The sequence below is a fragment of the Schistocerca gregaria genome, chromosome 6 (assembly GCF_023897955.1).
Source record: "Schistocerca gregaria isolate iqSchGreg1 chromosome 6, iqSchGreg1.2, whole genome shotgun sequence".
Classification (NCBI taxonomy): domain Eukaryota; kingdom Metazoa; phylum Arthropoda; class Insecta; order Orthoptera; family Acrididae; genus Schistocerca; species Schistocerca gregaria.
In genome coordinates this window covers 339,465,478-339,478,045 of record NC_064925.1, presented here as the reverse complement: position 1 = coordinate 339,478,045, position 12,568 = coordinate 339,465,478, and the positions used below count along the sequence as shown (strand labels likewise).

The window sequence follows — 12,568 nt, the reverse complement described above, 5'->3', positions numbered from 1 at the left end:
ATAATCACAAGGTATTTGTTTATCGGATTAGATACCTCAGTACATCATAATGATGAATTTATACTTAATGTTAACAGTTTTTTTAATTACCAGGTCGTCATTGTCATGTTGCTGTTTGTTACTTATGTATTCTACAAATTGTGGTCATAATCACTTGCTTCGGTAGTTTAAGAACTGATATCTCACTTGTTTCCTGGTTATCCTGTTCTTTTATAGGCAGCAAAATGAATCAAATGTATTGGTAGTGTAAAATCAAAGTTATTTTATTTACTTTTTTTTATAAGTATATAACACACAAATGGCAGAAAGTGTTACTTTTACAAATTCATTGTATTATTAAACATTTTAATCATAAAAGCCATTATTAAACTCTGCCAGAAGGTTTTACAGAGTACTTTATGATCAAATTTGAAATTTAACATCATTTTACCTGTCTCCAATTAGCCTAGTGGCTCAAAAAATTATGCTTTCCTTAAAGAAAATGATGTTTTTTATTTTAATTATCTACACATATTAGTACCATTGTACTTCTTCTATCAGGTTTTGTTACATTATTAGAACTTTTAGGTGGAAACAACAAACAAAAGTTATTTATTTGCACGCCTAAATGAACAGATATTAGTAACAATCAACAGCTGTCTAAAATTAATTCCGAATAAGTTTGCTGAATGTGAATACCTTGATATCAGCTGTGTTAGACAAAGATGTACTACGTGTTAGGAAAGCCAAAATGGTTAAGTTGCTGCTTGCAATAAGTGGGAAATCCAGGTTTGAGTCCTGGTCTGGTATAGATTTTCACGTGTCACTATCAGATGGTTCATCTATACCTAACCTGATGGCAAGATACTATTTATTTCTAAATTAACGAAAGTTAGGCACCAATCCAGTACCTGCAGATGAATAATGAGTGGCTCAGGGACACACACAAAGCTCAGAGAATCATACCAGAAAGGAGCAAATCCTTGTGTGTTCCTCTCCTCCTCCCTCCCTCCATCGCTCCCTCTCAATTTTTTTGTAGCTTATATATGTGCCAGTGCACCATCCATTGATACCTGCAGGTGGGTCACTGCCTTTATTCACATTTGTTGTTTTGTCAACTTCCGTAGCGATAGTTAGTGTTATTTTAATTATGGTATTATGAAAAAAAGTGTAATTTTTAGTTTGTGTTCAGATTGCCCACCCTGCCTTCTCCCTTTTCCAAGAAAATTCTTTAACAGTTGAATCCAATGTTGTTATGTTGTAAGGTCACATCACATAATTGTTATTAGAAGTACTCTTCAATAACTTAATTGTTGTATTTTTTATGATTAACATATAAATGTCCTGTTTTGTTACTAATCCTATAAAATACAGATGTGGAACTAATATCCTGATTCTACATTTCACTTTTTTTATACTAATGGATCTACCCCCCACCTGGTATATATTATGTTACCCAATTACAGTACTCGTAACTCTCCAATAACATACACATGCATTTACTTCAGCCAAAGTGCAGATTTTATTTGTACATTTTTGGTGCAATTTCAGGAACAGAAATATTATCTTCCGTAGAATAAATTTCTTTATTTCTGTCTATGATCACAAACTTCTTAGTCTCTCAGACTAAAAGTTTCGGCCAGCAATGACAATCTTCGGACCTGCAGCAAAACATGAGAAAAACACAAATACAACTAGTGGACTGGAAGTTGTCTTTTGGAATGGTGTTCAGCTCCGTCATAGTGTTCCACATTCTCTCTTCTCTACTCACGAAACGGGATCCTTTCAGTGGTGTCTTCTATTTTGGAAACAACCAGAAGTTGCAAGGAGCCATGTCTGGAGAGTAGGGACGTTGGCGAATGGCTGTAATTCCACGTTTGGCCAAGAAATTTTGGATTAAGTGGGATGAATGTGCGAGAGCATTGTTGTGATTGTGTTGTGAGTTTTTTTTCTGTCCACACGTCTGGTCTTTTGCGCCGAACTGTGTCACTGAGTCGCCGGAGAACATCTCATAGTACTCCTTTGTCACTGTTTGTCCTTCCGGTGCGTATTCATGATGCACAATTCCACAGACATCAAAGGAGACCGTCAGCATCACCTTGATTTTACTTTGCACCTGCCACACTTTCTTCGGCCTTGGAGACTCGGGGTGCCTTCATTGCGACGACAGTCTTTTTGTTTCTGGGTCGTACCAATACACCCATGACTCATCTCCAGTTTTCACGGTGTTCAGAAGCCCAGGATCAATGTTGGTGGTGCGCAGAAGTTTCTGTGCAATGTCAAATTGGAGGTCTTTTTGTTCTGGTGACAACAGCTTGGGAACGAATTTCACAGCCACTCGGTGCATGTTCAAATCATCATGCAAAATTGCATGTGCAGAATCTGTACTCACTCCAACCTCTTGGGCAATCTCCTGCATGGCCAAACGACGATCTGCCATCACCATATTTTGCACCCTCTCAACAACAGCTGCAGTCCAAGCAGTTTGGGGCCTGCCAGAACGCTGGTCACTCTCCGCTGATGTGCGGCCATTTTTGAATCGGTTGAACAACTCCTTAATTTGTGTTACACCCATTGCAACTTCTCCAAATACCTACTAAATCTTACAAATTATTTCGCTTTGAGAATCACCAAGTTTTTGACAAAATTTGATTCAGTATCTTTGCTCAACATGTTGAGTCATCTTGAGAGAATCGTTAATATGACAAACACATTGTGTTTGTGTAAAATTGGTAAAATCTGTAGTGCGGTTATCAGGTGTGTAAGTCATTACAGGAATAAAATTCCGTAAATTAAAAACATGACCAAAGTTAGATTGTTAAAAGGGGAATAGTTAAGTGACAGTAATTCCGATGTGCCCTTATGGCAAATGTTAGATAAAAATATAATGACATAAATAAGAACAAGCTCACGGAGTTCACATAATAATATAAAAATGATAAAATAATTAGGGAAAGAGGCTAAATGAATGGAAACATACTTTAGTAAGCAGTCAGCGCCCTATGTTGGTGATGCAACTATGGCTCCATTATATTAGGACATGTTTTTAAAAAAGGTATCCTCATCATAAAGCTAATAATTTTCACATGTATTTGAGTAAAACTTTTCATTGTGGACTATTTTATTGTTTTAAACTGTAGGCAATCCACTAATTGTATTTGTGTTTTTCCCATGTTTTGCTGCAGATTTGAAAATGGTCATTGCTGTCCGAAACCAGTAGTCTGAGGACTAACAAGTTTGAGATCGTAAACGGAAATAAAGAAATTTATTCTACACTTTTTTTTTAATCACTGTGACCATGTCGCAGCTTATGATTTTATATCCTGTTCAACTTCACTTTCTTAGTGTTTTTATGTGGTAGATAAATATCTCTTAAAGCAATTGTTCTCTTAGTTGCTGGAAGACACACAAAGGGTTGCTAATATGATTTATTAGCATCATTTGTTTTTCCACACTTATTGATTACTCCACTCATTCACATACTTAGCAGAATATGTTTTATGTTTTTGCCATTGGAAATGCTGTGTATTCGATTTGGTAGTTAAGTCATGCACTGAAACTCACTTTTCAGTACTTTAGTTACTCCCACCTTCTCAAGTTTCTCAACCATTACTCCCAGCACATTGCAACTGAAAGCTGAATAACAATTTTTATTTAAAGTTTTGTATGGTAGCACTAGTACAAAATATGTAAATACAAATATGGAAATATGGAAATACCAAGGGATTAAATAATTTCTTTGAAATTTGACAAACCATTTTCAGTATAGCTTGATTTTGTCTGTTCCATTAATGTAGAAGTATTGTTTTTCACTTGTGATGATGATTGTATAGGTGAAAATGGCTTTACATGTGTTCACTGCAGCAAGGCATTCAATCGCAGATCTCGTCTTCTTATGCATGTGAAATATGTTCATGAAGGTGCAAAACCTTTTGAATGTGAACAATGTCCAAAAACATTTGTTCGAAAGGAAGATTTGGCTCGTCACACGATTCTTCACTCAGGTGTAAAAGGTAAGTAAAATCCATTATGTAGTATATTACAATAGACTTTTTTATTTTTTTTATTTTCAGTATTAATTCTTTTCATTTTTACAGCACACAAATGTCCAATTTGTCAGAAGAACTTCGCAATGAAATCTTCATTGAAGATACATCTTCTGACGCATACAAAGGTATTACATTTAATCAGTTTCTGTATAGTAGTTACAGAACAAAATTTACTGATACAGTTTGACCACAGTAATTGCTGTAGGTATTCCATAAATTGGCTTGGAAAGTGATTATTTATGGCTACATCAAGTTAGTTATGCTATTCAAAACAAATTTTAAGAACTCTTGAGGTACAATGGAATCCCAATAGTACGTTCCTCATTACTGTGTATTCCCACATAGTACATCTATTTTTGCAAGCCTCGGTCCCAGTTGCATTAAACTCATGTAAAAACAACTTGTTTATATGTTCTCCATTCCCAGTTAGTGCATTTTAATGTGGCAGGATCTGTACTGTTTGGCCATTGCAACTTTTACCACCGAGAGTTCGGGAAGTGACGAGAGGAGGATGTTTATTGATACGGGGGGAGTAAATGTGTGAGGAGACAGCATTGTTCAGTGCTGTCAACTTTGTACATCATTCAGATCATTTGCTAGGGTAGAAATGACACAAGGGAGTAATTTGCATAGGTTGGCAGCAGCTCCTACGACTTACAGTAAGCACCAATCAGAAGCAGGATTGAAATGGTAGCGGCAAACAGTAAACCAAATATTTATTACCATGTAACTGAGTCACTGGTGTTCTTTTGTATTGCTTAGCATTTGACTGACTCACAGTACATTAATTGTTTTGTGTTGAATGGTGTATCAATTGCTATGGACAAAAAGATAGCGAGACAGTTAACAAGCGAAGAAAAGTGGATCATTACTCAGGAAGTGGTAAAAAATTCACACGTTAAGCATGTCAATATTGCATGAAAACCAAAAAATCCTCCATCAGTACTAATTACAATATGGAGCAAATGAAAAATAATTGAAGCACCATGTTTGAAAACAGGAAATGGCAAATAAAAAAGAGCATGCGATGGTCAATTTCCAGAATTGATTTATTGTTTCCTGATAGATTGTAGAAGAAGGGATCTGGTGTTGCCTACCTCCCACCTTAAAATAAGATATGCAGCTATAAAATTGATTAGTTCTTTGGGTTACACAGTCCTGTTAATAGTTTGAATTTATTTAATTAAATTTGAATGTTATTTTGTGATTAGAAAATGTTCCTGAGAATATTTACTTTCAGCAGCTGAGCTCCATGGATAAAAGTTACCTTTACAGCAAATTCTTGTGACTTAAGTACTGCACTTTAGGTGATTTAGTAATCTCAGAAAACAAGAAGACAAAGGGCTGTGGAGCATTTGTTTTGTTACTGTTATAATAGCTTTTAAAACAGGCAAAATAAACTGCTCAACTTTTTCATCAGTAAATTCTATGGTGTGAAGGTTACATTTCTCATGAGTTGTCATGATGTACTTCATCATTTATTTTGTATGTGTTTGATTTGATCTGGATATCATAATGTGACCTGAAGTTAGTTGTAAGAATTCTTTATACAAGGCTAGTTGATAGGAACCTCTTAAAAGTGCACATTAACTAGACAGAATACGAAAGCTATAGCAGTATGCATATGGAGTGCAGTACACTCTTGACATAAATTCTTCTTTATTCTTGAGTTTTAACAAAAGAAATTGGTAAATAATATTTTGGGCAATATATGTTCCATTCTTGAATAGAGAAATCTATTCCATTGTTGAGTGCTTTTCCTGTGTTTTTTTACCTTATCAGCACTTTTCAAATGTGAAAATGTCAGTAGCCCATTTGTGGAAAACATAAGTAATAATCATTGTAGAATAGTTACAAAGGAAAAGAGAAAAATAACTAGAAATGACATTAAATTAAAATATTCAATCCTTCCAACAGGAACCACCACGTTCTTGTGATGAATGTGGGAGAGCATTCATTCGACAAGATTGTTTACTTCGTCATATGCGCACCAAGCATAGAGACATGCTGGAGGAGATATTGGCTGAAACAGAAAAGAAAAAACTGCAACAGCAGCTTCTGGCTGCAGCAGCAGCTCAAGGCACTGGTGGGACTGGTGTGGGTGTGAATGGTAGTGAGAGTGATGGGGGTTCTGGTGGCCCTGGTAGCACACCATCACTCAGTGAAGCTGCTCTCGCTGACTCAGTCCGTGAGCTCCTGGCCCTACTGGTTGATGAAGCCACTCTAAAGGCTTTTGGATGGCCGGAAACTCAAGTGGACCAGTTGCTGGAAGCAGTAATTCGTCGATGTGGCCATCAACCTGTTACCTCAGAGGAACTTTTGTACCCAGATAGACTGCGTGAAAATGCCAAACTGCTGTTCACTGTTGTCATAGATGACTCTGCTGTCAAGACTTTGCTCAACAATCAGACTGTTGATGAAGTCATCTTGCATGTACTTCGTCTCGCCAAGTCATAAAAAGTGTGTGTGTGTGTGTGTGTGTGTGTGTGTGTGTGTGTGTTAGTTCCTCTGTCACAGACATATTTTCTATTGAACCAGGAGACACTGAATTCATTTCAGTCTTTTGAGAGGTATATTTTGATTGCATTTGGTGCCTTTGACTGGCTGCTCTTCTTTTTCATCCTTCTTCAATAAAGACATTACATCCAGAGTTTGAAGTCAAAGATATTGTTAACACAGGTGTAGGGGTTCATTGTAAGAACGTTGCTGTTTGCTTACTACTGGATCATAAAGGATTTAGCTGTAAAGTTTGAGTAAAGCTTTCACATCTAGTTCTAGTTCCCCCCCCCCCCCCCCCCCCCCCCCCAGACTTGCATAACAGTTGATAGTTGCATTTACTAGTGGATTTATCCTCTCTTTCTTATACTCAAATCATTCACATTTACACCATTCAGTTGAAAACTGCATTCCACTGTATAAGATTAATTAATTATAATAGCCTTGTCTTCTGTTTCCTCCATTATGTAAAATAATTTGATTAACTAATTAGTTTCTGCATGGCGCAAGGGAATATCTGTTTGGCATGATCAAAAATTTCTGTCGAATTCAGATGTAATCAAGAGATGCTGCCATTCTCAGGCCTGCACAGTTGCAGAGAACACGCATATTTGTAATGAGACTGGTGTAGATTATCTTGAGGGACCATGAAATTCATTAAGTTTCTTCCTTCTGAATAAAATAGTAAATCCTATTTTCATGAATTTCAATTACAGTTTGAGAATACTCATTGCCTTGACTGATACAGAGAGCCAAGTGACAACTAGGAGCACTAATAGGGAATAAATTTTCTTGTAAAAGAAAATCGTGACAAAAGATATGACCATATTTTTGTATATGAAAGATGAAATGTAAGATATGAACTATTTTGTAAATTACTCAACTGTCACTTTTACAAATATCAAGTATTTTTATGCTTAAGTGCACTGTGTAAATCCAGTTTTCTCAAATTAGTGGCACTTCCTTATAACATTGTTACAGGCACATGTGAAACAGCAGTAGACAAAGATTTGTAATGGTTGTTTGAGAGATTAGAATATATTTTTATAGCCTGTATTTTTACTTTGAAGAACTTTCATTATTACATTTATTATATTCTCCTTGCAAGTTTTTCTTCCATGAATGATGCAATAATCATTTAAGGTTGGGAAGTAAATGTATATTTTTAAATGCAAAAAATGCTACTTTTCTGTATGTTAAGACAGTAAAATAGATTTTTATGGAGAAGAGATTGGACAGTGACATCAATAGTGTCAGAATAGGAGATGTTAACCCCAGCCTTACAAGAATTACTTTTCATTATTGAGAGATATTTTGAGGGAATGAAAGTGTGGAACATATTTTTTAGAGAAATGTTTTATATTTGCAATGTATATGCTTCCATGTTATAGTACTTACTATGTAATAAGTATTTAGAGTGTGTTGTTAATGAGCAGTCACCGTGAAATCGAGCAGTTGGGTATATATTTGTGGAGAGTAAGACTGCTGGCTTTTTTTAAATATCCATTTGATACAGGTGCTGCTTTACAAGTGATTGCTGGATACCCCAAAGCACGTTAACTTGGGAAAGTAACTTTCTCGCAAATATTATAGTAATAAATTTTTCCTCATGGGTAACACACTGTACTGTGTGATACATGACACATGCATATATTTGTATGTTGAGTTGACTTGCTTTTTAGATATGCAATTTGCACACTGATGAAAACTGAAACATTAAGCTGCTTATTTGTCTCATATAAATTGGATCCAAATACACACACACACACACACACACACACACACACACACAGAGAGAGAGAGAGAGAGAGAGAGAGAGAGAGAGAGAGAGAGAGAGAGAGAGAGAATTGCATAAGTAGTTAAAGATTAACCAAATGTTGGTTCATTGTTCACTTTCCTTATGTATGAATTGAACACAATCAACTGGCTCATTTTCAGTGAACTGGTGAAAGTAGTGAATAACTTCCTACCTCCTCCTTAACCTAACCTAACCTTGTCTTTAAAAGTAAGAGAACTTCCTCTTGAATACCTCGAGGTATCTCTTCGTCTTCACATGATCTGTGTGAAAATAGGCTGTACTGTTGCAGGTTGCATTGCCTGCAAAGGACAAGAACTAGAACCATTGTCAGAAATTGTTAGAGGTTGATGTGTGTAATATGTTGGTTCAGTATCATTAGTAATAATTTTGGGTAACTGACAAGGTTGGGAAAACTGGCATGTTTAGAGATTATTTCATGAGAAAGAAGTTTTATTAAAAATCAGTGTGTAACTGTTAAAATTTTATGTATGTTTGGTATAATTCTGTTGTGTGTAGAGTTGTGTTTCTTTAGTTTTCACTATTTGGTTCTCTCAGAGCTTCCCACAAATGGATATGACTGTTAAACTGTTTTCTGTTCTTTTAAGAATTGGGAGTGCAGCTTCCACTTGACAGTTGAAAATTTGACCAACCTCTGTTTAAGCAATAGTCTCAGCATTGTGTTGTAGTCTGGAATGTTGTTGCATTTTCATAACAGTTTCTGCTTTTTATAGATTTACTTTGTATTATGCCGGCTTTGGTTAAATGCACTGTGTTGTACCAATAATGCTTCTCTTGTCTGTTGATGTTTATTACAGTTTGAACCCACAATTACTTTTCTAACAATTTAGCAATGGTATGAGTGGCACAAAATGCTCTTTTTCATAAAGTGTGTTCAGATCACTTGTCTAGATACTTGGTGCACTTGTGACTTCTGTACTTCATCAGTCGTATGTATTGTCTTGGGCATTTTATCAAGAAGCTACACCGAAGTCATGACATGCAATTTCCATGCAAGACAAAACATTGCTAGTGCTCTGATTAAGCCCCCCCCCCCCCCCCCCTCCTCTGTATATCATGATGTACATATCAGGCAGTATTTTTACTCTGTTCTCACAGTTACTTGAGTAACTTTTATAATCCTCATAGTACATCATGGAATCTATCCTGCCTCTTCTACCAACTGAGAAAGATAAGGACTGCATAGTAAGTTGCAGAAATTAAGGCAGTGGATTAATAGAATTGAAATTCATGTAGCTGTTTTCTGCCTTCATCGTTCTGCCTCCAAGGTAGTGCTCCATTTCTAAATGCCAATAATACCAGCGAACTATTGAACTTAAACCATCAGTGTTTTCTTCTGTGTTGTGGTAAAACTGTATCATAGAGTCAGTCATGGTTGTTGGGACCCCTAATGCTCATGTGAAGTAAAGTTCACACTCCATGGATTACCGATTTCTGATGAGAAGATTTAATGACCATTATTCTTCAGATTACTTTGAATGATTTCCACAGCTTTTATAATCACAATGATTTACATGTGATTACATATTTCAATGGTCTGCAGTGGAAATACTTTCATTTGATTATTTTGATATTTCTTAATTATCTGTGGACCATCACTTTCTGTTACATCCCATTTGAGTAAAGAGTGTGGCTGATTTTATGCTGTATTGCTTAATCGTCTTTGCATTTCTCTTCCTCTTCTTGTACTCTTTTTTTTCTTTGGACAAACAAAATTGTTCTGAAAGCATTACATCCATCTTTTTAAGGAGCTTTCATTCTTCGTTGTGGGATACCAGTTTCATATACATACAGGTAATGGATAATATTTTTGATATTAGTTGTTGATTACTTCATCCTTTTATTGCCAGGTACAGTGTGCATCCATTCTTTATGTTGCAAATCATTGATTCCATCTTGCACCAAACCATTCCTTGTAACAGCACAATAACTGACAGCTAAGAATTCATGTAATTGAAATTCCCCATAGAATACATGGTATTGCATGATGTATGAGTTTCTTTTCCATTCTTGACAGTTGCTTAGGTTGTAGATGCTTATGTAAAATTTAGGTTCTGCTAGATTTTAACAAAGTTACTAATTTGGCAAGAGGATACAATAGGTATTTTAAAGGAGAAAAATGGGTGGGGTGATATACTAAACCACCAACTCAGATTAAGTACATAGAGAATAAGCATCTTCAAGAAATGAATTCTAAAAGGAAGAAAACTGTCAGTTGTAGGTAGGCCTGTGTTACTCTGCTAAGGATCTTAATCAAATATTCACACATTCACCCTAGTACAACTCTCACTCAAGTGAATACTGTCTCAGGGTGCTGGTGCCTGACTGTGACTGTGTCTGTCAGAGCAGCAGTCTCTGCCAGAAGCAGTCACAGTCAGGCTCCATCATTCTGAGACAGTGCCCATGTGTGTACGAGTTGTGCTTGTGTGTGTGTTTTATATGACAGAAGAACTTAGAAAGCTGTAATATTTTAGCAGTTGTCTTCATTGTGCCTGTCTACAAGTCAGTACCTCGTCTGTTGTGATGAGTAGTAATAAGTCCTTTCCATATTGCTGTTATTCCATCCTTGACTTGCTATTATTTGATTATGTCAAAACTTTGTGAAAACTTTGACAGTGTCTGGGGTATATTTGTCTTATGTTTTATGAAAGTTATAATGTGGGCTTAGATTTTGTAAAGGATTTATCAAAGAACTTTTACAGTGTAATATTTGCCTTAATGTATATAATCATACATAAGAGGTTCGAGAGTAGATGATAAAGAAATTATTAATGTTTTCATTATTTCAATTGTATGTGTTCCCCCCAACTTCTCTCTCTCTCTCTCTCTGTGTGTGTGCGTGCGTGCGTGTGTGTGTGTGTGTGTGTGTGTGTGTGTGTGTGTGTGTTTGTGTCCATCAAATTTGTAGGAAAAGTATTTTATGGAATGAAGTAGAAGCAACTGATGGAGATGAAATATGTATATTAGATCAGAAGTTACGCTCATTACTTTTATACTGTTCTAAATCTTTTGTGATATAGAGAACACTGTGTTTTGTTCCAGTGCATAGTGTGTTATTTTTAGAGAAATGTATTTACTTTAGGTGTAAAATAAGGGATAAAAGTGCCTTCTCTTTCTCCGAATAGTTTTTGTATGTACTTCCTGGTGACACTTCTTTGTGGCTGATTATATTCATATTTTGTATATTGTTGTTCTTTATACAGATTTTTTATTTCATTCATAATTCAAAATTTTGTTGGGTGCCTATGGTTGAGAGAGAGTACATTAAAATATGGATATGAAAAACAAAGTGAGATGCCCTAAGTTTTTGTCCTCTATATTTCTTTGGTATACCTTCTGTGTACTAGCAGAATTATGTCATGAATGCTGTGTTCAGAATTCTGTTGTATTACTCTGGTTTCTTGTAGTCATGTTAAGTGTGATGCCTAATTTCATGTGTAATTTAGTCAAGTACTACACAGTTTTGAATGATGTACACTCCAGTATTTATTCATTGTAGAAATGTTTATTTGAATACTTAATTAAACTTGCTTTCTATTTTATTACAGAATTGTATATTGTGATTAACTGAAAAATATATATATCTGTGGTCCGTCTCTATGCCTCCCCTCCACAGAAGTACACCCTGATTAAAATTACATTGTGATTGATGTTTCAGTGAGTCATGTGGTAAGGGCCAGCTGCCGTTCAATTGTAGTTCTTTCTCGAGTGCCACATGCTCCCAGTGTTGCTTTTTTTGTTGGTACATGCAGCACCTTGTGAAGCATGACTGGCTGTGCTTCATCAGCACTACCCCATACCATTGCAATATATCAATCACAAGGTAATTTTAATCAAAGTCTGAAAGAAGTCTGTCCTTGGATTAGTAATGTAAATACTTGTGTTCATAAAAAAATTATAAGATTGTGATTTTCAGTCTTTTTGTTCACTCAGGTGCAGTGTAGATATCTGTAGATATACTTTTTCAACTCTGTATGTTTAAATAAAAAAATTTGGAACCCAAAGGGATAAGTAAACTGGAAAAGTTGCTGAATAAATGTAAGCAAATATTTATATTGAATCAGAGAACATTGAGGTGCCACAGAACTGAAGCTGCTTTACTTCCCAGTGAATGCGAGAGGGGTCATTAGATGTCAAAACACACAATAATTCAAGGATTTGTAACCCTCTGTCTCAGATTTTCATGTAACTCTGCTCATTTGCTTATATTTGTAACGTAGGAACTTCT

At 35.7% G+C, this 12,568-nt stretch overlaps 1 protein-coding gene across 10 annotated transcripts in view; it reads left to right on the top strand.

The window, feature by feature from the left end:
- Nucleotides 1-11,890, top strand: part of LOC126278599 (gastrula zinc finger protein XlCGF57.1-like) — a 486,383-nt gene extending 474,493 nt beyond the window's left edge. For all 10 annotated transcript variants that reach the window (XM_049978828.1, XM_049978824.1, XM_049978826.1 and 7 more), the window contains 3 exons: nt 3,813-3,992; nt 4,077-4,153; nt 5,946-11,890. In XM_049978828.1, coding sequence (XP_049834785.1) covers nt 3,813-3,992; nt 4,077-4,153; nt 5,946-6,485 — 797 coding nt within the window. In that variant the 3' untranslated portion in view covers nt 6,486-11,890. The remainder of the gene's footprint in view (nt 1-3,812; nt 3,993-4,076; nt 4,154-5,945) is intronic.
- Nucleotides 11,891-12,568: the final 678 nt, after the last annotated feature.